Genomic DNA, 20439 nt, shown 5'->3' with positions numbered 1-20439 from the left:
GGTTGTGTCTGCAGAGGCGGGCAGAAGACGGGGGGGCCCGTGCTTTTCCCCTTAGCCTGCACCCCCAGAGTGGGGATGCTGAAACCTGCTGTTGTGTGTGGGTTTTTTTTTTTTTTTTTTTTTTTTACAGGCAGCGTTAGAGACAGAGAGAAAGGTCTTCCTTCCGTTGGTTCACTCCCCAGATGGCTGCTATGGCCAGTGCACTGCACCGATCCGAAGCCAGGAGCCAGGTGCTTCTCCTGGTCTCCCATGGGGTGCAGGGCCCAAGCACCTGGGCCATCCTCCACTGCACTCCCTGGCCACAGCAGAGAGCTGGCCTGGAAGAGGGCAACCGGGACAGAATCCGGCGCCCCGACAGGGACTAGAACCCGGGGTGCCAGTGCTGCAGATGGAGGATTAGCCTAGTGAGCCGCGGTGCCGGCCGCTGGTGTGTGTTTTTGTCTCCACTTCTCCGTTTGGAGTCCAGGCAGGACACTGGAGTTTAAGATGCTGAGGTGGCCGAGCACAGGCAGAAGCCCGGGTGGCAGCGGCTTCCCGGAGCCATGGACAGTGTTACCTGAGCTGGGGACCTGTGCCGAGACGCCTGGTGGAGCGGCCGTGGTTGCAGGGAAAGGGAGCAGAGTGGGGCCCGCACTGCTGACCAGGCAGCGGTTGGTGAGTGGGTGGCCCTCAGCCTAGAGGTAGGCCAGGGAAAGCCACCACAGCCACGCGTCGCTGCCCAGCAGGGGTGCACACGGCAGGGGCCCGGGCCTCTGTGAGGCGAGTCTGCCTCCAGGTGTTACGATCCCGCTGCTTCTTTGGCAGGCATCAGCAGGATTCGGACCTTGCAGGGGCGAGCTCTGACGCCGACCTCCACAGACACAAGAAGAAGAAGAAGAAGAAGAAGAGACACTCGAGGAAGTCCGAGGACTTTGTGAAAGCGCCGGAACTACACGTAGCCAAGGCCGCGAGCTGTGAGACTGTGGACCATTTCCGGAGAGCAGAGGGCGGCTTCCTCCTCGCCGACGCCCTGCCTCTGGAGGGGCTCGGCCCTTGCCGCGAGAAAACCAAGCATTTCCGACCGGAGGGCCGGGCCAGCAGGGGTCGTCTGTCTGAGCATGGCCAGGGTAAGAGGAGACTCTGGGATCAAGAAGATGGAAACTTGCAGTGCGTGAAAGGGGCACAGTCGCCCAGAGCCGCCCCGTCCCCGCCCCCGCCCCCGCGCGGCCTCGGCCCTGTGTGGTGTGGGCCGTGAGCGTGTGGGGACCGCCTCAGCCCCGCGGAGCTGGGCGCCATCAGAGCCCTGGGGTGCGCGGCTCTGGGGGTCTGTTTCCCCTCACGAGGGACCAGCAGTCCTGTTTGCGGGATGTTTTGAAAGTCTGTGTGTATTGTACACTTACTCTTCTGGCCTCCTGGGTGTGCCCCGAGTTTGGGGCCGGCCCCTTGGTCAGCGGGGGTCGCGCTCACCTGCTCTGCACGCCGGGCTGCCCGGTCACGGACGGACGCCCGCCCTCGGGTCAGCGGCCCTCTGCTCTCGTTCCCTCCTGGAAGGGAACCCTGGGCGCCTTAGGAACAGGCTCCGTGCATGGCGGCAGCCGATGCTGTGCTGGGCCCACATGACCTTTTTCAGTGATCACAGACCTGCCCGAGGCTGGCTGGGCGCACGGCGCGCCCGGGCCTGTCTGCCGCTGCTCCCGCTGCACAGGCGTCGCAGCCCGGGCCTGAGAGCTGAAGGCGCCGCGCCAACCCCTAGCGGGAAGTGTGCCGGCCGCCACCCTGCAGAAAGGCGTACCTGCCGTGGCACGTGTCTGCCGGCTGGCTCTTGAGGGTTTTGGCGCTCTGCTGTGTCCTGGGCCTGGCTGAGGTGTGCTCTGTGGGGCAGGGGGAGACTTGGGGCTGGCCCATCTCCTGCAGTGGCCGCAGCAAGTGTGGGGTGGTTGTTGGAAGGGAGTTGGCAGGAGGACCAGGCAGCTGGGCTGGGCCCCGAGTGCTGGCAGCATGGAGCTGGGGCCGTGGCTGTGAGCACAGGAGCTCCGGGGGGAGGGGGGGGCTGCAGTGCTCCTCCGTGTGGCTCTAGGAAGCCATGTGCACTTCTGGAGGAAGTGGCTTTTGGGGAGGGGGCTGGTGAGGGGCGATGCCCCCTGCGTGGTGCAGGGCATCACGCCCACCTGGGGTGAAGCCGGGCAGTGGGTCTGTCCTGCAGGTTTGGTTTTGTTTCCTCAAAGATGTATCTGTGTTTGAAAGGCTGAGTTAGAGAGTGAGAGACTGGTAGGTCTTTCATCTGCTGGTTCCCTCCCCAAATGGCCTTGACAGCTGGGACTGGGCTTGGCTGCAGCCAGGAGCCTGGAGCTCCATCTGGGTCTCCCACGTGGGTGCAGGGGCCCAAGCACTCGGATCATTTTCTGCTGCTTTCCCAGGCCATAGCAGAGAGCTGGGTCGGAAGTGGAGCAGCTGGGACTCGAACCAGCGCCCATATGGGATGCTGGCACTACAGGCGGTGGCTTTGCCTGCTATCCCACAGCGCCAGCCCAGGATCCCAGAATTTTTGGTGGAATCTTCTATCCTGGTAGACCACCAGGCTCCTGGGGCGGCCAGGCCATAGGGCAGAGTTCCCAGTGTGATGGCACTGGGACCTGGTTTGCCGTGAGCGCAGGCTCAGGAGCCCACGGCCCAGCCCGGCCTGCGGGTGGATGCCCTTGTGCGCATGCCCTCCCTGCTCTGCTGTGCCTGAGATCTGTCCTGCCCTCCGGGGGGGGGGGGGGGACATCCTACTCGGCACCTCATCCCACTGGGACCAGTGGCCCTGGCACCACACGCTCTCGGAGAAGTAGCTACATGTGCCACCCGAGTGGCCCCGCTTCTGTGGGGTGGACTCCTGGCGCCTGCTGTGAGAGCACACGCATGGCACAGGCACCAGCAGTTCTGCACTGATGTTAAAATCTGATTCCTAACCTTTACCTTGTAGGTGATTGAAAACGGCCTCAGAGACCCACCAGTTACGGTAAGCCGCTGTCCTGTCTGCAGAGGCACGGAGGGGTCAGGCCCCCGGGGGTCCCCACCCCGGGCCTCGTGCCCCTCTGCTGGCTGGTGCCGGCTGGGAGACACGCGGCCCTCCATCCAGGCAGTGGCTCCTTGCCTTCCCCTCTCATTGTAAGAGAAGGGGCTTGAGTTCAAAGCTCAGAACCCAGATGCTGCGAGGGTGGGCCCAGTTTCCCCAGCCCAGACCCCCACTGGCCTGAGGGGACCCTCTGTCCCTCCCGCTCCCTTGTGCCGGAGCCGCACGTCCTGCTCTGGGACGTGCGCTCGCGCCCCAGCCCCGAGTCCGGGGCAGCACGTGGTGTGCGGGCAGTCGGGGCTTCGCTTGAGAACCTGCGTGAGCGTCTGGGGTCACTCAGCACCCGAGCTCTATGGCCCCAGGGGCTAAGAACCAGTTTGACGCTCACGTCGCGAGGCTCTTTGTGCGGATGGGACGCACTTCATCAGGCCTGATGCAGGAGGGGACCCGGGGACCAGAGGCATTTGGTGTTGTGGGTGGGCGTGGCGGGGCCCCCCGCAGGGCTGGGCACGGGGCGCTAACGCCTGCCGACTCTTGCCTTTCAGAGTGAACACGTTCAACAGAAGCCATCCCCAGCCCAGCTTAAGTTATAAACAGAGACTCTTCCAATCTGTGTGGTGCTTCTTTAGTGAATACTGTACAGATTTTACCATGGAGAACTTTTTTTTTAGTTTTTACCTTTTCTTAATTGCCCTTATTCCAAATGGACGAACACTTTCTACGACTGCTGACCGTTGTAAGATACCGTGTACATAGATCACACTGCAAACGATGCCCTGCCCTGGAAGAGAACATCTCAATGCTGCTTAACTACAGACTCAGGTTGACCCCTTGTCTCTCATGTAATGTCCCTCCGAGCCAGGCAGCTGGCGCAAGACCAACCGGGAGGAAGGACAAACTGACAGTCTGTGTGTTTAATTTAAAGACTTATTTAAGATTCCCAAGCTCTCAAGTCGACGTTCGAGGGCAGTCTGTTCTCTGTAATGTCTGATACTAGAAACTAATTTGCTTCATATTTTAGTTGTATTCAAGATTTGAAGATGTATTTTATAGACAAGTTCTGTTTTTGAACTTTGTGGAACTATTCCAATCAATTGACCAGTTATGAGTATTTACATTATGAATGTATAATCCCAACATCATTTGTAAAGCCTACAGTCTGTTTTTATTACATAACACTTTTTATACAGTGTCTCTTGTCCTGACTGTATGATATGGGGTGTGAGTTGTCAGCTTGGTCCCTTCCAGTTTCTAGTTACAGACAGAATCATACTGTGATTTTATTTTTAATATGGATATGCTATCAAACTGTGATACACTTGTAATAATTCACTGGTCCTGCATCAGGAGACGCGTGGGGAGCACTGTATTTAATACAGTCGGATTCTGAATACTCTGTATGGTTTATACAGTCTGTGTTGTTCAGAGATGTCTAAAGTTTGATCTTTGTTTTTTTAAAGATTAAAAAAGCACTTGCCCCACTGTAAATATCCAGCATGTAAAATTTATATAGTATATAAACGCAGCGAAGGAGACAGCTCGGCTCGTCTTTCTTACTGTTTGCTCCGTTTGCCGACAGGCACGTCTCACCGCGAGAGCCCCTGTCCCAGACGGCCTTGTGGGAACAGCACGTTCGCTTTTATTTCGTGAACACGGTATTTGCAAGAGCTCCGACAGTCACACACCCGCTAATTTTACAACAAAATATCAGTATATATTTTGATATCAATATCAATAGAATATTTCTTCATGCAGCTTGTGGGGTCTGTACACTGAATTACAAACACTCCAGAGGTCAGCATACATTACACTATTTACATATCGACTAACTCACTGTCAATAGAAATGCTCCTAAGAAAAACAAGGAAGTGAGAAATCACAACTTGCGGTTTCTGGTCTACAACAGACCTAACTTTGCGCAAAGCACATCTATGTCGATAAACACGTTTGTGACTTGAAAAATAGGCGTCGCTTCGAAGCAGCCGTCCTGCTTCACCCGTAAAGAGCTCCTGTGTTGACTCCACCTGGTACCACATTCAGCCGTCTGCCGCTCACACGTGACCTGTGACCCCGAAGACCCGTTGCTCGTCTGGGTCCAGGCCCGGCGAGACGGGCTGGAGGCGCCCTCCGCACCCAGGGTTTCTCCGCAGGAGTTTGTCTTTGGCCAGAGCTGGGACGCGTCGGGCGAGGAGCAGGATGGACTGAGGCTGTTTGCTCCGGGCAGCCCTGGCAGAGGCCCGTCCCACGCAGGCCTGAGGGCCGCCGGCCCTTCCCGTTAATACTGACACAGCAGGACCTGGAGCAGGTGCCTGGTGGTGGGCGCCGCGGCCGTGAGGCAGAGGTTCGTCACCAGGTGACTCCAGCCAGGCTCACCTCTCCCAGCACCCGAGACAGCCAGCTCTGCAGACGCGGGGCCGGCCCTGGAGTGTGTGCCGCCCGGGCGGGCACTGGAAGGACGCTGCCCGCCGTCCTCACCGACTCCAGCTTCAGATCCGAGGCATGAGAAGGTCAGGAAGCCTTGAGGCCTGGACACAGCAGCGAGCCTGTGCAGGAAGTGGGGGCCTGGGCCTCGGCCCCTCGGCAGCTGCCGTCAAGACAGGGTGCTGCCGACCCTGGGCGGCTCCCAGGGGTGTGCCCTGCGCACAGCAGAGCTGCTTCCCTCGACTTGGATTTGCTGCAGCTTGCAGGTGCACCTCTGCACCCCGGGTGGGGGGAAGCGGCCCAGGGCAGGAGGCGCCTGACGGGGAGAGGCCTGGCCCCAGCACACAGGGCCCCTCGGTGCCCCCTCCGGCCTGCTGTCAGCGGCCCAGGTGCCACCATGGCGGGAGGACATGTGAAGTGAGTGGCCCAGTGACAGACACTGGCGTGCGCCTGGGGTCTTCACAGCGCTGTGGTCAGAGCTGGTGTGCGGCGTCGGGCTGCCAGGGGCCGCCGTGTGCTGGGGCCCAGCAGCGCAGTCCCGCAGCTGCTTGCTCTCGGCTTCAGCGGTGCTGGGCCCACCCTGACGCCGCCGTCACCACAGTCTAGGCCTCGCTTACTCAGATGGTAGCCGTGGGCCCAGAGGCTGGGGCTGAAGGGAGGGGCACCCTTCCCACTCCCTAAGGGGCCACGCCTGCCCTGGTGCGTGCGAGCGTGCGTGTGCACATGTGTGGGGGTCAGTGCACAGCACATGCTTGTGTTCAGGAGTTAAATTTATAGCTGCCATTCTAAAAATACTACTGTTAGAAAGTATCTTTCGTTATAATTTCAGAGTATAAAAAGGCATATAAAAGCTATAATCCTATATATCTGAGAAAAAAATCCTCATAAAAACAGTGGTAGCTTTTCCTTTCCCATTCTGAGAACAGTGGCTTTAGAGTGTTCACCCCACCCCGCCCAGGGCGTGCCGCGGGAGCGCTGCAGGGTTTCATGGCGGACCACGAGCGGCGCGTGCGGTGCTGCCCGCTGCCGGTCACCGGTGCCGGGGGTCGCGTCTGCTCTTGGCCTGCTGCAGCCAGGCCGCCTCTACTTCTTGTTGGCAATCCGCCTCTTCCTCGTGGCCAGCATGTCATAGAAAGGATCCCTGCTGATACTGGCCCTGCGCAGGGAGGGAAAGCGGGTTAGGCCCGGGCGGGCGGCGCTGGCCGGGGCAGCAGGGAACCCTCCCGCCACCCCAGGCACCGCCGTGGCCCAGCTCTGGGAGCCTCCGGCGCGTGCGCCCGCCGCGCTCACTTGATGGACTTGATCCACTCGTCCTTCTCCTCGGGGCTGGGCGCCGAGATCCGGTACACCACGTGGTTCCCCTCCACCACGCGGCCGTCCGCCTCCGTCTTGCAGGCCTTGATGACTTGGCCCTTGTGGCTCGGGTTGTAAAGCTCAAAACAGTTCTGGTGGGGAGAGGGGGCCGTCACGGGGGCTCCAGGGGCTCCCCACCCCAGGACCCACAGGGTGCCGGGGGCTTACGGGCTTCCGCGGGTCTTCCACCTCCCTGATGCTGAGGTTCTCCAGCGGGATGATGCCCCTGGGCTCCTTGTCCTGCGAGACAGAGCACACAGCCAGGCTCGGGCGGGCGGGCGGGGGGCCGGGCGGGGGCCGGGCGGGGGCGGCCCCTACCTACCGTGGTGTACTCGAAGTAGTACAGGCAGTTGTCCGTGAGGATGAACCAGCGCCGCTTCCAGGTCTTCACACGCCCGCCTGCAAGTGGAGGGCTCTCGTGAGGCCGGGGCTGCCCGGGGCCCAGGGGGGCCCAGGACCCCGCACGCCTGCACTTCCAGAGGGGCCGCCAGGAGCCACGCTGGGATTTAGGCTCCCTTCTTGGTGAAAACGTTCGACCTTCTGAACACAGAGGGCATAGCCGGCCGTCCAGGTGGGCGCTGGGTGCTCGGCTGGGCCCCACATGCACCCTCACCCCCAGGCCGCACAGGCGCCCTCTCCACGGCCACCCGGGGCCGCCCGGCTCTCGCTCGCTTCCTGGAGGAGTCAGCTGTGATGGATGGGCTGCGTTCCCGTGAAATGGCAACAAGATGGAGTCGCTGCTGGCTCCCCGGTCTGTCCAGGCGGCCATCACATCACCCAGCACTGGGGCGGCCCTGCGAGCCGTCAGAACCAGTCAACCCCTGCCCAGCAATCGGGAGACTGCATTCCTCTTCTAACAAGATACAGAGCGCACACACACAACACACACACGCACATGCGTGTGCACCCCTCCCCCTCCCCTCACGCTCAGCAGAGGCTGCCACGCGGCCTGCGGTGCTGGCCCGAGCTCCCGGTGCGAGGTAAAGCGAGAATGCAGAGAAAAACCTGCTCCGCCTAGGGCATCAGGTGAGAGGCGGCCTCCCCGCCCTTCCCCTCGCTTCTGCCCCCCTCCCCCGCCAGGAGGAGCTGGGGCACACGCTCCCTGACCCCAGGGAGCCCACGCAGCGCCCCCACGCAGAGACAGGGCACTAGCAAAAAAGCCAGGGCCCACACGAGACAGACGTGACAGAATCCGTGGGAGCAGAACGTCCCAGGCTGGCTGAGCCCAATCTGCCCGGGGCAGAGACCCAGGGCGGCGGCGGCGGCGGGGGTGGGGGTAGAGAGGGAGCCCCCATGCCCATCTTCCCTCCTCAGCCCTGCACGTCCAGCCGTGAGCACGGCTCTCACCTCCGGGCTGGAACCACACCCCTGCCCCCGGCCTGGGCTCTGCTCTGCCTCCCTGCCCAGCCTTCCGCTCTGAGCTGCTGTCTTCAAGGCCAGGTCCTCCAGCCCACCGCCCCTCCCCTGCCCGCCATCCTCCAACAGCAGCTGGGCGTCCAGTGACACAGACACCAGCCTTGCCCCTGCCTGCACTGCCCCTCCCCTGCCTGCCATCCTCCAACAGCAGCTGGGCGTCCAGTGACACAGCCGCCAGCCTCGCCCCTGCCTGCACCGCCCCTCCCCTGCCCGCCATCCTCCAACAGCAGCTGGGGGTCCAGTGACACAGACGCCAGCCTCGCCCCTGCCTGCATGCAGCCCCCAAGGGCTCCGAGCACTCGGCATCAGACCAGGAGCTCCGAGATCCACCCCGGCAGCGCCAGTGGCCGTCTCTGTCCAGCACCTGCCTTTTGCCTCTGTGTTCCCGTCCAAGGGAGCAAGCAGGGCCTGGCTGCCCACCCACCCCCAGGGCCTGTCCCCATCTGCCATCACCAGTGGCCAGGGAGGAGGGTTTCCTAGACGGGAGCCTTGCAGGCTGGAGCGGCCCAGATGCAGCTCGGCCCAGGGTCAGCTTGGAGCCAGGCCCGGCAGGGGCCGGGGCGAGGCCCTCCGACAGGAGCTGCAGTGCCCTGCGGCGCCGAAGCTCTGTGCTCACCCTGTGCTCTCCCTACACTCGGCACAAGCACCCACGCTGTCCTGGCAGGGTGCCTCGCGCCCCGGCTTTACACGGCACGTGTGCACACACACCGACACACGTGTGCAGACTTCACGACAGAGCGACTCTGGCCACACCTGTGTGTTTACCACACTCGACTGTAGGATCCCACTCCCGGGCTTCTCACCTAACAGCCGTGAGCCGCGCCTGGTGCCACGATGCTCTCGCGCCCTGGGGAGCCCCCGCGTCAGAGCCCCCTGCTCTAAAACCAAACCCGCCACGTGAGCGTCGCCTGGCAAGGCCACGTCCTGAGAACAGGCCTGGAGACACACACCCGCCTCACCGCGCCCGGCCGCGCCAGCCCGGCTCCCTGGCGGCTCTTCAAAGCCAGCTCTGGACCACGTGCCCAGTGGCCGGCCCTCAGCTCCTCCCGTGGCTGGCGCCGGGCCTGCGTGGAAGAGGCCTCCAGACTCAGCCGCTGCCTCCAGGGAGGCTGCGGGTACCAGGGTCTCCGGTGCCAGCCCCTGTCCTCCCGGCTGCCGCTGGGCCACTGCCCCCAGGGCCTGCTCCACCTCAGCACGTCCACAGATGGAGGGCGCAGTCCTCGACTTCCCTCACGGACTCACGTCCGCACAGCTGCCCCCTGCCCAGCTCGTGCCAGGCGAGTGGAACAGTTCCCGGCCCCTCAAGGGCACTAGGGACCTGAGGTCGCTCCAGCCCCACCCAAGGCCCCACCTAAAGCTCTGGGCAAAGATCTACAACTCCCCCAGCTTCCGCAGAACCACAGAGAGGCGGGCGCGACGTCCAGGGTGGAACCCCCGGGGGCTCGGGGAGGCCGGTGCCGGTCGCCGAGCCAGGACCGCCTCCCCCGAGTGCAACGTTCCAGTCACTCTGTCCTCTGGGCCTGGCGCCCTTGCTGCTCCGCGGCAGCAGTCTGAGCTCAGAGAGGCGGGCGGCACCACTCACAACTCCAACCCCCGGCGCCCAGGTAACCCTCAGGAGGCCTACGACCGCCCGCCGGGTGCCGCAGGCCCAGCACCCGCGAGCATGCAGGCCGGAGGCTGTCCCGGGCCCCTCACCACACTGTGCAGGACACTGACCCCAGCGAGTCCAAAGCCACATGGATCAGATGGATGGCAGCCACAGATCGGAGCGTCACACAGACCAACGTGAGGGACAGGAACCGGGAGAGGAATGAGCCGCCGAGGCGGGGCGGAAGCCAGGGGTACGTACCTCCTAACGCAGGACAAGCAGGGACAGCCCGTCACAGAACACAAAGGTGGGAGCCACAGGCAGAAGGAAAACAACAAGAAGGCACATTTAAACCACTCGTCAGAAATCACAGCCACACCAAACCGGGAGGAAGGCACGCAGGCTGTCTGCGGATAAAGGCGCGGGCGCCCGGGCCCATCTGGACGCTAACTCAGCAGGTGTCTGGGCTGGGCCCTGCAGCCCGGGCGCTACTCTGACGTGGACACTGAACGTGGCCTCGCTCGGAACGCCACGACGCGGAGAGGCGGCCGCTGGCCGCACTGCGCTTCCTAAGGCAGGGGTGCTCGCTGGGAGGAGCTGGGAGGAGCCCCGCGGGCGCTGCTGCCCTGGGCGAGGGGCCAGGACCGCCGGGGGCGCAGGCGGCTCACCCAGCTTCAGGAGCCAGCCCTCCCGGTCGGGGTTGAAGAACGTGTGCGTCAGGTCATTCCCGTCGTCCTCGGGGATCTTGAATGGCTCGTTCTTAATGCTCTCGTACAAGTTCTGCGGGCGGGAGAGAGTGGGCGCCGGGTCAGGGCCGCGGCGAGTGCGTGCCCGGCCTTGCCTCCGCTTGCTCCCCCAGGGGACTTACACTGAGGGGGAGGGGGAGGGCAAGGGGGAGAGGGAGGGGGGAGGGGGAGGAGGAGGGGGAGGAGAGGGAGGAGGGGGAAGGGGAGGGGGAGGAGAGGGGTAGGGGCAGGGGTAGGGGAGGAGGGGGAGGAGAAGGGGCAGGGGAGGGGAGGCGGGGGAGGAGGAGGGGCAGGAGGAGGAGTGGGAAGGAGGGGAGAGGGAGGGGGAGGAGGGAGAGGAGGAGAGGGAGGATGAGGGGGAGGGGGAGGGGAGAGGGGGAGGAGGAGGAGGGAGAGGGGGGAGGAGGAGGGGGAGGAGGGGGAGGGAGAGGGGGGAGGGGAGGAGGAGGAGGGGGGAGGAGGAGAGGGAGGATGAGGGGGAGGGGCAGGGGGAGGGGGGAGGGGGAGGAGGAGGAGGGGGGAGGAGGAGAGGGAGGATGAGGGGGAGGGGCAGGGGGAGGAGGAGGAGGGGGGAGGAGGAGAGGGAGGATGAGGGGGAGGGGCAGGGGGAGGGGGAGGTGCAGGGGGAGGGGGAGGAGGGGGAGGGCAGGGGGAGGGGAGGGGGAGGGGGGAACGCACCCGCAGCAGCTCCTCGGGCAGGTCGCCGCCCTCGTTGATGCCGCGGTTCATGGTGATGAAGCGCTCGGCCGTGGGCTTGTCGCGCACGTTGTGGTTGTGCAGGCTGGTGTTGAGCATGATGATGGCAAACGACAGCACGTAGCACGTGTCTGCGGGGGGGGGGGGAGCGCGTGGCGGGGTCAGCGGCCAGGGCCCAGAGTCCCACAAGGAGAGGCGGGGGGCGGGGGGGCGGACAGCCGACAGCTCCCTGCCAAGGCAGCCTGGCCCGCAGGCCGTCCTCTAGGGCATGTGAGAGGGGCTGGCCGGGGCCCAGGGCAGGGCCATCCCAGCTCACAGAGAGCAGGCCCGGGTCACAGGCCAGGGCTGTGTCACTGGCTTTCACTGGCAAGTGAAAGGGGCGGGAATAAAGGCAGGGCCGCCCACCTGTGGACTGGAAGACGCCGGGGTTGCACAGGCAGTAGCGCGAGGCGAAGGCCTCCATCATACGGTCGATTTTCTGCGCCTCCCCGGGCAGTCGGAAGCTCCACAAGAACTGTCTGTGGGGAGGAGGCGAGCTCACGGGAGGCAGGCGCGGCCCCCACCCGGCTCCTGCCCAGCCCCAGCAAGGCTGCTTCCTCCCAGGGTGGGAACGGGAGACCCAGGCCCTCCCATTCGCTGACTCAGGGCTTGTGTGCCGGCCACTCCCCCTTCTGTGGCAGACGGGAGCAGCACCGCGGGAGGGGGTATCTGGCCAGCAGTCACACCGCCCCCCAGGACGGCTGCGTCCCCCATCAGAGGGCCTGGGCCTGCATCCTGGTTAGACTCCCGACAGGCCCCGGGAGGCAGCAGTGACGGCTCACGTAGCTGGGCTCCTGCCACCCGTGTGAGCCCCTGGCACCTGGCTCTGGCCTGGCTCAGAGTCAGCCCCTGCAGGCGTCTGAGGGGCAAACCAGCAGAGGGGAGCACTCTGTCTCTCCAATCAAATCCAAACCAAAAACCATACCGCCCGGGCTCCCGGGGCTTCTCCGCCCCCACTACCGCCATCTCCTGCACCTACCACGGGCCCCACGGGCTCCCACGTGGCCCCGACAGCAAACACGCCATGTCCTCCTCCCGGGACCCGGGCCAGCCACACAGGCAGGATCCGCCGCCCAGGGACCAGGCCGGGAGCAGACGCTCCGGTCCTCAGATGCGCTCTTCTTGCTGGGGGCCCCGGCACCCCACCTCCACTGTGGCCACTCCCAGCACCCAGCCCGGCCTTCTTGACTTTTCGGTCTACACAGCGCCTGCTCCTCTGGGGTAGGGCCGTGGCCTGTCCCACTCCCTGCGGTTGGCAGGCCTCACGCCAGCTGTGGGGCAGGGCCTGCCACTGCGGTGACCTCGGCCTGCAGACGAGAGCTGCGTATGGGCCTATGGGGGCCTGGGTTCTCCATGCTTCAGATACTGATCCTGCCTCCCAACGGTTGGGGGGACCCTGCTCCTGCCTACCCCACCTCTTCTCGGCAACTCTCGAAGATGCTGCCTCGGGGCCTCGCTCCACCTCCCCTCGCTCTGAACACCCTGGGCCCTCTCAGCCAGGACCTGTGCCGGCATCGTCAGGCTGGTCAGCAAAGCCACCCCCTGCCCGCTGCCCCTGCCGTGGTCTCCCTGCCCCACCACCCACAGCAGGCAGATGGCCCAGTCTGCCCCTCGCCCTGGCCCTCAGGCGATCTGTTTCCTGTAGAACAGCGGCCCTCAGAGAAGCCTCCGGCCCCGCCCCCAGCCCCCTCTGCCCACTGCCTCTGTGGCAGTGGCTTTGCCCTCTCCCTGCCCCTCGGGGTCTGCTGGGGGCAGCTGTGGGGTAGCCCCTGCCCGTCCACACTGGTCTGCACCAGCCTCGACACCCACAGGATTTCCTGCACCCTCGGGAACCAGAGTGGCAGTGGCCGCCACGGACGCACCTCCCGCGCTTGCCAGGCCCACGCCTGTCTCAGGACGGCTTCCAGTCTGATCTGAGAACCTGCACCGCGGCCGCTGAGCACGCCGCCCACTGCCAACACCTCCCTGAGCAGCCCGAGTCAGCTCGCGGGAAAACGGGCCATGTACCAGGAGCACAGCACAGAGCAGCTCTGAGCCTGAGGCCCAGACAAGACCTGGCCACGGCCCTCTCGTCCCGAGACAGTGGTGGCTCCCTCCAGACCCCTGTCCCTGCCGCTCTGCCCGAGCTGGCCCTGGGTGCAAGACCCAGACCAGACAGAGCCCACGAGGCCCAGCCTGGACAGCAGAAGGAAACAAGACAACCTCCGTCCAGCAACACAGGAGGTGTGCGGGGGCACTGCAGACCCCTCACAGGGCCGCACACCCCAATGCTGCAGGGACACCTGACTGTCCTTGGACAAAGACAGGGGCCTGGTGGTGGCCACTGATGGTGGCAGGGCCACACCCTCCCTGGCACTCGGGGGTACCCGTGTGCTTGGTGCTCGGGACCCAGCAGCCTCAACCCAAAAGGCAGCCAAGGAACCCACAGGATGCGGGTGTGTGTGTGTGTGTGTGTGTGTGTGTCACGTGGAGCAGGTGCGACGCCTGCCCTACACGTGCGTCCCTGCTCTTCGGTCTCGCCAGCACAGGAGCTGGCTGTCACGGCCCCTCACCCAGAGCAGCGCACAGGTGCCGCCTGGGCCTCGGCCAGCCCGCCGGGAGCAGCTTACCTTAATGCTTGCACGAGGTTGAGGTCGGCAAACTCGTGAAGTTCGACAAAAGCCTGAAGAACCTTGATGTTAAACTCGTCCCTGGGGAGGGCAGGGAAGCAGCGCTGAGCGCCGGGCGCCTGTGCGCTGCCTGTGTGCACTGGGGGCGCGCTCGGGGAGGCCCAGCACTGCCGGCGGCCTGCTGCTGACGCGTCCGAGGCCGTGGGTCTCTGCCTGGTTTCGGAGCCAGGTCCTGCTGGCCTCACAGGAGGAGCTGTGGGTCTTCCACCTCCCCCCCCCCCCCAACCAAGAATTCCCCGCAAGAAGCGGAAGCAGGAACCAGCCACTGAGACGGCGCCGGGCGTTGGTGCACGTGGCCCTCTCCTGCCCCCGCCGCCCGCCCTCGCCTCCACCAGGTGGAGTGGACTCCTCGCTGAGGCACAGGCCGAAGTCTGACCCCACCGCCTTCTGGTTCAAAGTCCATGGTGACCGTCAGGACCTACGCTCTGGGCGGTTGTGGGGGAAGAGGCAGAGGCCCCGTGGGCTCAGGCAGGCCTAGCAGAGGGGTGGCTGCCCGGGCCCCTCCCCGGCTCACCTTTCCCCCAGGTAGTCCCCGATGACCGTCTTATTCAGGCCTTCTCCTTTGTACAGGAACTGGGCCACGTCCTCCGGGGAACTCTGCAGCAGGTCATTCTCCACCAGAAACTGAATGCCCTGAGGACGCGAGAGAGGAAGGGCTGGGCAGGGTGGCTCCCACGCACCCCGGTCACGACCCTGCAGGCGTGGGCGCCCACGGCGCACCCCGGGTCACAACCCTGCAGGCGTGGACGCGCACACGGCGCACCCCCGGGTCACGACCCTGCAGGCATGGACGTGCACACGGGGCACCCCCAGGTCACGACCCTGCAGGTGTGGACGCGCACACGGGGCACCCCCGGGTCACGACCCCGCAGGCGTGGACACGCACACGGGGCACCCCTGGGTCACGACCCTGCAGGCGTGGACACGCACACGGGGCACCCCCGGGTCACGACCCTGCAGGCGTGGACACGCACACGGGGCACCCCCGGGTCACGACCCTGCAGGCGTGGATGCGCACACGGCGCACCCCCGGGTCACAACCCTGCAGGCGTGGACGCGCACACGGCGCACGCCCGGGTCACGACCCTGCAGGCATGGACGTGCACACGGGGCACCCCCAGGTCACGACCCTGCAGGTGTGGACGCGCACACGGGGCACCCCCGGGTCACGACCCTGCAGGCATGGACGTGCACACGGGGCACCCCCAGGTCACGACCCTGCAGGCGTGGACATGCACACGGCGCACCCCCGGGTCACAACCCTGCGGGCGTGGACGCACATGGCGACACCGTTCAGCAGGCGGACGAGCGGGTCCCTGGGCGAGGCCCCCCAGGGGGCCACGCGGCAGCCCTATCACTCCCCAGGTGCAGGAAGCCCATCGGCCCCCGCGGGGAGAAGCCCTACTTGTGCCAGAGGCTGTGGCTGGCCAATCCCCTCGCCCCTGCCACCGCTGGGGGATAATCACCTCCCGCCTTGCCTGGTGTGACACGGCTCTGCCCAGAGATGGAAGCCTACAGTGGATACCTGGGGAAGGACCCGAGAGCTGGCACTGCTCTTCCTTCTCTGTGCCTTGGACACAGATGTGATGACTGGAGCCATGGTGGCCACTCCCCCACCCCCCGAGGATTTATTTTTTGAAAGGCAGAGTTAAAGGGGGTAGGGGGCACCGTGCATGAGATCTTCTATCTGGTTCACTCCCCAAACGGCTTCAACAGCCAGGGCTGGGCCAGGCTGAAGCTGGAGCTTCACCTGGGTCTCCCAGGTGGGTGGCAGGGGCCAAGCACTTGGGCCATCCTCTGCTGCTTTCCCATTAGCAGGGAGCTGGATTGGAACTGGAGCGGCCGGGACTTGAACCAACGTCCCCACACTCACGCAGGGAGACACCGCTCAGCTCCCACCCAGCCGTGCACTGACCGGTGCTTCTGTTGGCTGTCCACTTCCCTTGCCTGCAGGGGAACCGTGGAGTGGCAGGGATGGCAGTAGGGGCCCGCCAGGGAGGGGAGAGGGACAGGGCAAGTGGGCCAGCAGCGGTCCCTCCCTGCTGTTCCAAGGACTCCTGAGACTGGCAGGAGCAGGGCGGAGGGCCCCAGACCACGACCTGAACAAGGGGGCCTGGTCCTCTGGACTGTGCCGGTCACTTTAGCTCGCTGGCCTGAGCCTGCAGCCACCATGTCCCCTCCTGCCCGAGGCTGGGATCCCGCCCTCCCACCCCAAAACAGCGCCACATCCCTCCGGCATACGCGGCTCTTCCAGGCATCTCCCGAGGGCCCGCGGCTCTCAGAGGCTCTGACATCCACCTGGTCCTGCCTGCTCAGCTCGCATCCACCCTCTGCCTCGCCTGCTTGGCCCTCAGTCTCTTAGGGTCACCAGGCTGGCCGCCTAACTCTGCGAAGACAAGGCCCCTGCACCATCAGCTGGCACCCCCGGAACTGAGCCTTTTCTGAGTTCTGGATGCTCACAACTTGCCCTAAAAGTCCCCAAAACAGTCCCAAAAACCAGGGCGTTTCTCGGGGCGCTAGGAGACGGCCTGCATGGGGCTAAGACGGGCCAAGTAAACCGGTGGTGAGTGCTCCCAGGGGAGAGGGCAGCCTCGGCGGCCCTGAAGTAGCTCCACCTCCCTGTGCAAGCAGCCGAGGCCCTGGCCGGGCCAGGGGAGCTCAGGGCACAGCTTCTGAGAGAAAACGGAGTCAAAAGATGGAGGCAAAGAGACCAGCTACAAGCCAGAACGGGATTGCATCTGGGAGGCAGGGCGCAGTCTGTGTGTCCAAGGACAGGCGGCCTTAAAGAGACAGGGCAGGCAGCCGTGTGATGGTGCAGAGGCCGGGAGGGGACACAGCCTGGCAGCTGCCAGGGATTCTTCCTGGGAGCCTCCAGATCAATCCTGCCGGAGCCGGCGCTGTGGCAGAGCTGGTAAAGCCGCCGCCTGCAGTGCCAGCACCCCTTGTGGGTGCCAGTTCGAGTCCCGGCTGCTCCTCTTGCGATCCAGCTCTCTGCTGTGGCCTGGGAAAGCAGTGGGGGATGGCCAAGTGCTTGGGCCCTGCACCCATGTGGGAGATGGGGAAGGAGCTCCTGGCTCCTGACTGGCCCAGCACCAGCCGCTGTGGCCGTTTGTGGAGTGAGCCAGTGGATGGAAGATCTCTCTCTCTCTCTAACTCTGCCTTTCAAATAAATAAATCTTTAAAAAACAAATCGATCCTGCCAACACCCGACCTTGGACCTCCAGCCTGCTGACTGAGAGAATCCATTTCTGAGTTTTAAGCTGTGCAGTCGGTGTGCATCTGGGCTCTTGGCTCTAGCATGGCCCAGTCCCGGCTGTAGTGGGCGTCTGGAAAGGGAACCAGCAGACGGAAGGTCGTTATCTGTCTCAGTCTTGCTGCCTTTCAAATCAAATGTAAATAATAACAATAATGCAACTTTCATAAATACATTAGGTAAGGAAGAATGCATTAGGTAAGGCATGTTGAGAGCAATTCTGCACATGGCCCGGGCAAAGCAGACAGAAGCCCAGCTTCCTGGACGTCCAGGCCAGACTCAGGGCTACCTGCAAACCACCCTGCTCGGGAGAGAGCCAGGGATGCAGGCACACAGTCCAGGCCCTCGCTGATCTGTGTGTCATCTTCCCCAACTGGGAGGCAGGACCAAGTCTACGCTCGCGCTTGTCATCTTCCCCAGCTGGGAGGCAGGACCAAGTCTACGCTCGCGCTTGTCATCTTCCCCAGCTGGGAGGCAGGACCAAGTCTACACTCGCGCTGGTCATCTTCCCCAGCTGGGAGGCAGGACCAAGTCTACACTCGCGCTTGGCTGCTGACCACAGCACGTTCCCAGCGGCAGCCCTCAGTAAGCCTGATGCACAGAACCCGGGGAGCAAGACAGGCAGGAACGAGGCCAGGAGGACGTCACGTGCACGAGGACACTCATCTCACGGAACCACAGTGTGACACCGTGTGGCCTCACCACTTAAACTGTCAGTGTTTGGGGGCCGGCACTATGGCTTAGTGGGCTAAGCCTCTGTCTGTGGTGCCGGCATCCCATATGGGTGCTGGTTCTGGTCCCAGCTGCTCCTCTTCTGATCGAGTTCTCTGCTTATGGCCTGGGAAAGCAGCGGAAGATGGTCCAAGTCCAAGGAATCTCCTGGCTGCTGGCTTTGGATCGGCCATTTGGGGAGTGAACCTGCAGGTGGAAGACCTTTCTCTCACTGTACTCTACCCTTCAAATAAATAAATGAAATCTTTTTTTTCCCCTTAAAAAGTCAGTGTTTGTTAATCTGTACATGCTTCATGTGGTTTGAATTTATCCTTGACCTTTCAGTCGGGCTGCCCCGTGCTGCACTTGGGTCCCTTTAAAACCCAAGTCTAGGGGTACTTGGAGAGTGAACCAGCAGTTGGAAGATCTGTCAGTCCGCCTCTCCATCCTTCTCTCCCTTTCAAATAAAATAATTTAAAAAAAAAAAAAAAGGTTCAGCGTTAAAAGCATCCACTTTTGTAAACATTCTGAGATGTTGCCTTACTTATTTATTTATTTGAAAGGTAGAGTTACAGAGAGGCAGAGGCAGAGGCAGAGGCAGAGAGAGGTCTTCCATTTGCTGATCACTCCCCAGATGGCCACATGGCCAGAGCTCGGCCGATCTGAAGCCAGGAGCTTCTTCCAAGTTTCCCATGCCGGGGCAGGGGCCCAAGGACTAGGGCCATCTTCTACTGCTTTCCCAGGCCACAGCAGAGAGCTGGATCGGAAGCGGAGCAGCCGGAACTTGAACTGATGTCCATATGGGATGTGGGCACTGCAGGCGGCGGCTTTACCCGCTACGCCACAGCACCAGCCCCGAGATGCTGCCTTGTATTGTGATAATTCTACTGTGTAAACTCAGCTCCAAAGAAAAAAGCAATGGTCACCAACCTCAAATATGGAACCAGCATTGTATGAGTGAGCGTCTCTTTCCTGTAACAAATCCCGATACAAGCTAACGATGGAGAGAAAAGGTTTACTTTGGGCTTGCGGTTCTGGAGCTCCCAGGTCCGGATCCAGTGGCCCCCGCGGGTCTGGTGTCTTGACAGGGCAGCAGAGGGTGGAAAGGGAGCAGCAGAGGACCCCAGGGAGAGCAGGCAGCAGACAGAAAGCAGCTGGGCCGGAGCTGTCTTCCAAGGGCCTTGCCAGTGACCTGGGACCTCCCTGAGGCTCACCCCCTCCCCTAACTCTGTAATTGGATCAAGTCTCCAAGAGCCAGCCTGGGCGGAGCCTGTACCACGTGGGGCTCTGGAGAACACCACGGCTGGGATCTAAATGACAGCCATGATCCAATGCACAGCGCTGTTCTCAGTCATGTTCCTTCCATTCTGGACTGGACGTACGCCACAGAGGAAGAGGACTGGGGTGTGACTGGAAAATGTCCACAGCGGCCGAGCACGCTGGTTAAACTAAAGCCCTCCTCCAGCTGCACCGGCGCTGTGCCCCAAGGAAATCCAGTTTTGCAAACAGGAAATAATAAACATCTCTTCAAAAGTCAGCTGCAACTGCACGGTACTGAGAAATGTATTTCTGCAGACCCAAGACCTGACACAGTGTAATTCCTACAATCAACAAACATTTACTCAATGAGCAAATAATTAACTAATTAATTAGCATAGAGGCTCAGCATCAGAAAAACAAGGACAAAGTTAGCAGTGAACACCAGAGCCAGCACTGTGGAAGAGCAGGTAAAGCTGCTGCCTGCGGCGCCGGCATCCCATATGGGCAGCGGTTCAAATTCTGGCTGCTCCACTTCCGATCCAGCTCTCTGCTGTGGCCTGGGAAAGCAGTGGAAGATGGCCCAAGTCCTCGGGCCCTGCACCCACGTGGGAGACCTGGAAGAAGCTCCTGGCTTCAGACCAGCCCAGCTCCAGCCGTTGAGGCCATTTGGGAAGTGAACCAATGGATGGAAGACGTCTCTCTCTCTGCCTCTGCCTCTCTAACTCTGCCTGTCAAATAAATAAATCTTTACCACAGGCAGCAGGGACTGAGCCGCGCCGTGCGGCGTCTCCCATGAAGACATGCCTTCCTCCCCTCAGCCACCAGCCTGTGGCAGACTCAGGCCCTCTCTCCTTTCTCAAAACCAAAATGAGGCTGGCGCCGTGGCTCACTAGGCTAATCCTCTGCCTTGCGGCGCTGGCACACCGGGTTCTAGTCCCGGTCAGGGAGCCGGATTCTTTCCCAGTTGCCCCCCTTCCAGGCCAGCTCTCTGCTGTGGCCAGGGAGTGCAGTGGAGGATGGCCCAGGTGCTTGGGCCCTGCACCCCATGGGAGACCAGGATAAGTACCTGGATCCTGCCATCGGATCAGTGCGATGTGCCAGCCGCAGTGCACCAGCCACGGCGGCCATTGGAGAGTGAACCAACGGCAAAAGGAAGACCTTTCTCTCTGTCTCTCTCTCTCACTGTCCACTCTGCCTGTCAAAAAAATAAAAAATAAAAAAAAAAAAACAAAATGGGCGTGGGTGCTGTGGCA

The 20439-nt window shown here is 62.8% G+C and overlaps 2 protein-coding genes across 12 annotated transcripts in view; one reads left to right on the top strand and one right to left on the bottom strand.

Annotated features, from left to right (window-relative positions):
* USP42 (ubiquitin specific peptidase 42) overlaps window positions 1–4569 on the top strand; it is a 51114-nt gene extending 46545 nt beyond the window's left edge. For all 11 annotated transcript variants that reach the window (XM_051838982.2, XM_051838979.2, XM_051838976.2 and 8 more), the window contains 3 exons: window positions 805–1106; window positions 2945–2980; window positions 3580–4569. In XM_051838982.2, the coding sequence (XP_051694942.2) occupies window positions 805–1106; window positions 2945–2952 (310 nt within the window). In that variant the 3' untranslated portion in view covers window positions 2953–2980; window positions 3580–4569. The remainder of the gene's footprint in view (window positions 1–804; window positions 1107–2944; window positions 2981–3579) is intronic.
* A 157-nt stretch (window positions 4570–4726) lies between these two features.
* The window catches only part of CYTH3 (cytohesin 3), a 105012-nt gene continuing 89299 nt past the window's right edge, over window positions 4727–20439 (bottom strand). The window contains exons 5-13 of the mRNA XM_070064377.1: window positions 14477–14595; window positions 13903–13983; window positions 11660–11772; window positions 11237–11385; window positions 10481–10592; window positions 7131–7207; window positions 6977–7048; window positions 6746–6900; window positions 4727–6611 (exon numbers count right to left, since the gene is read on the bottom strand). Of these exons, the coding sequence (XP_069920478.1) occupies window positions 6539–6611; window positions 6746–6900; window positions 6977–7048; window positions 7131–7207; window positions 10481–10592; window positions 11237–11385; window positions 11660–11772; window positions 13903–13983; window positions 14477–14595 (951 nt within the window). The 3' untranslated portion in view covers window positions 4727–6538. The remainder of the gene's footprint in view (window positions 6612–6745; window positions 6901–6976; window positions 7049–7130; window positions 7208–10480; window positions 10593–11236; window positions 11386–11659; window positions 11773–13902; window positions 13984–14476; window positions 14596–20439) is intronic.

This window comes from Oryctolagus cuniculus, chromosome 19 (genome assembly GCF_964237555.1).
Source record: "Oryctolagus cuniculus chromosome 19, mOryCun1.1, whole genome shotgun sequence".
Classification (NCBI taxonomy): domain Eukaryota; kingdom Metazoa; phylum Chordata; class Mammalia; order Lagomorpha; family Leporidae; genus Oryctolagus; species Oryctolagus cuniculus.
Note: the sequence above shows the minus strand (reverse complement) of the source record. Positions and strands in the feature narration are given on the sequence as shown.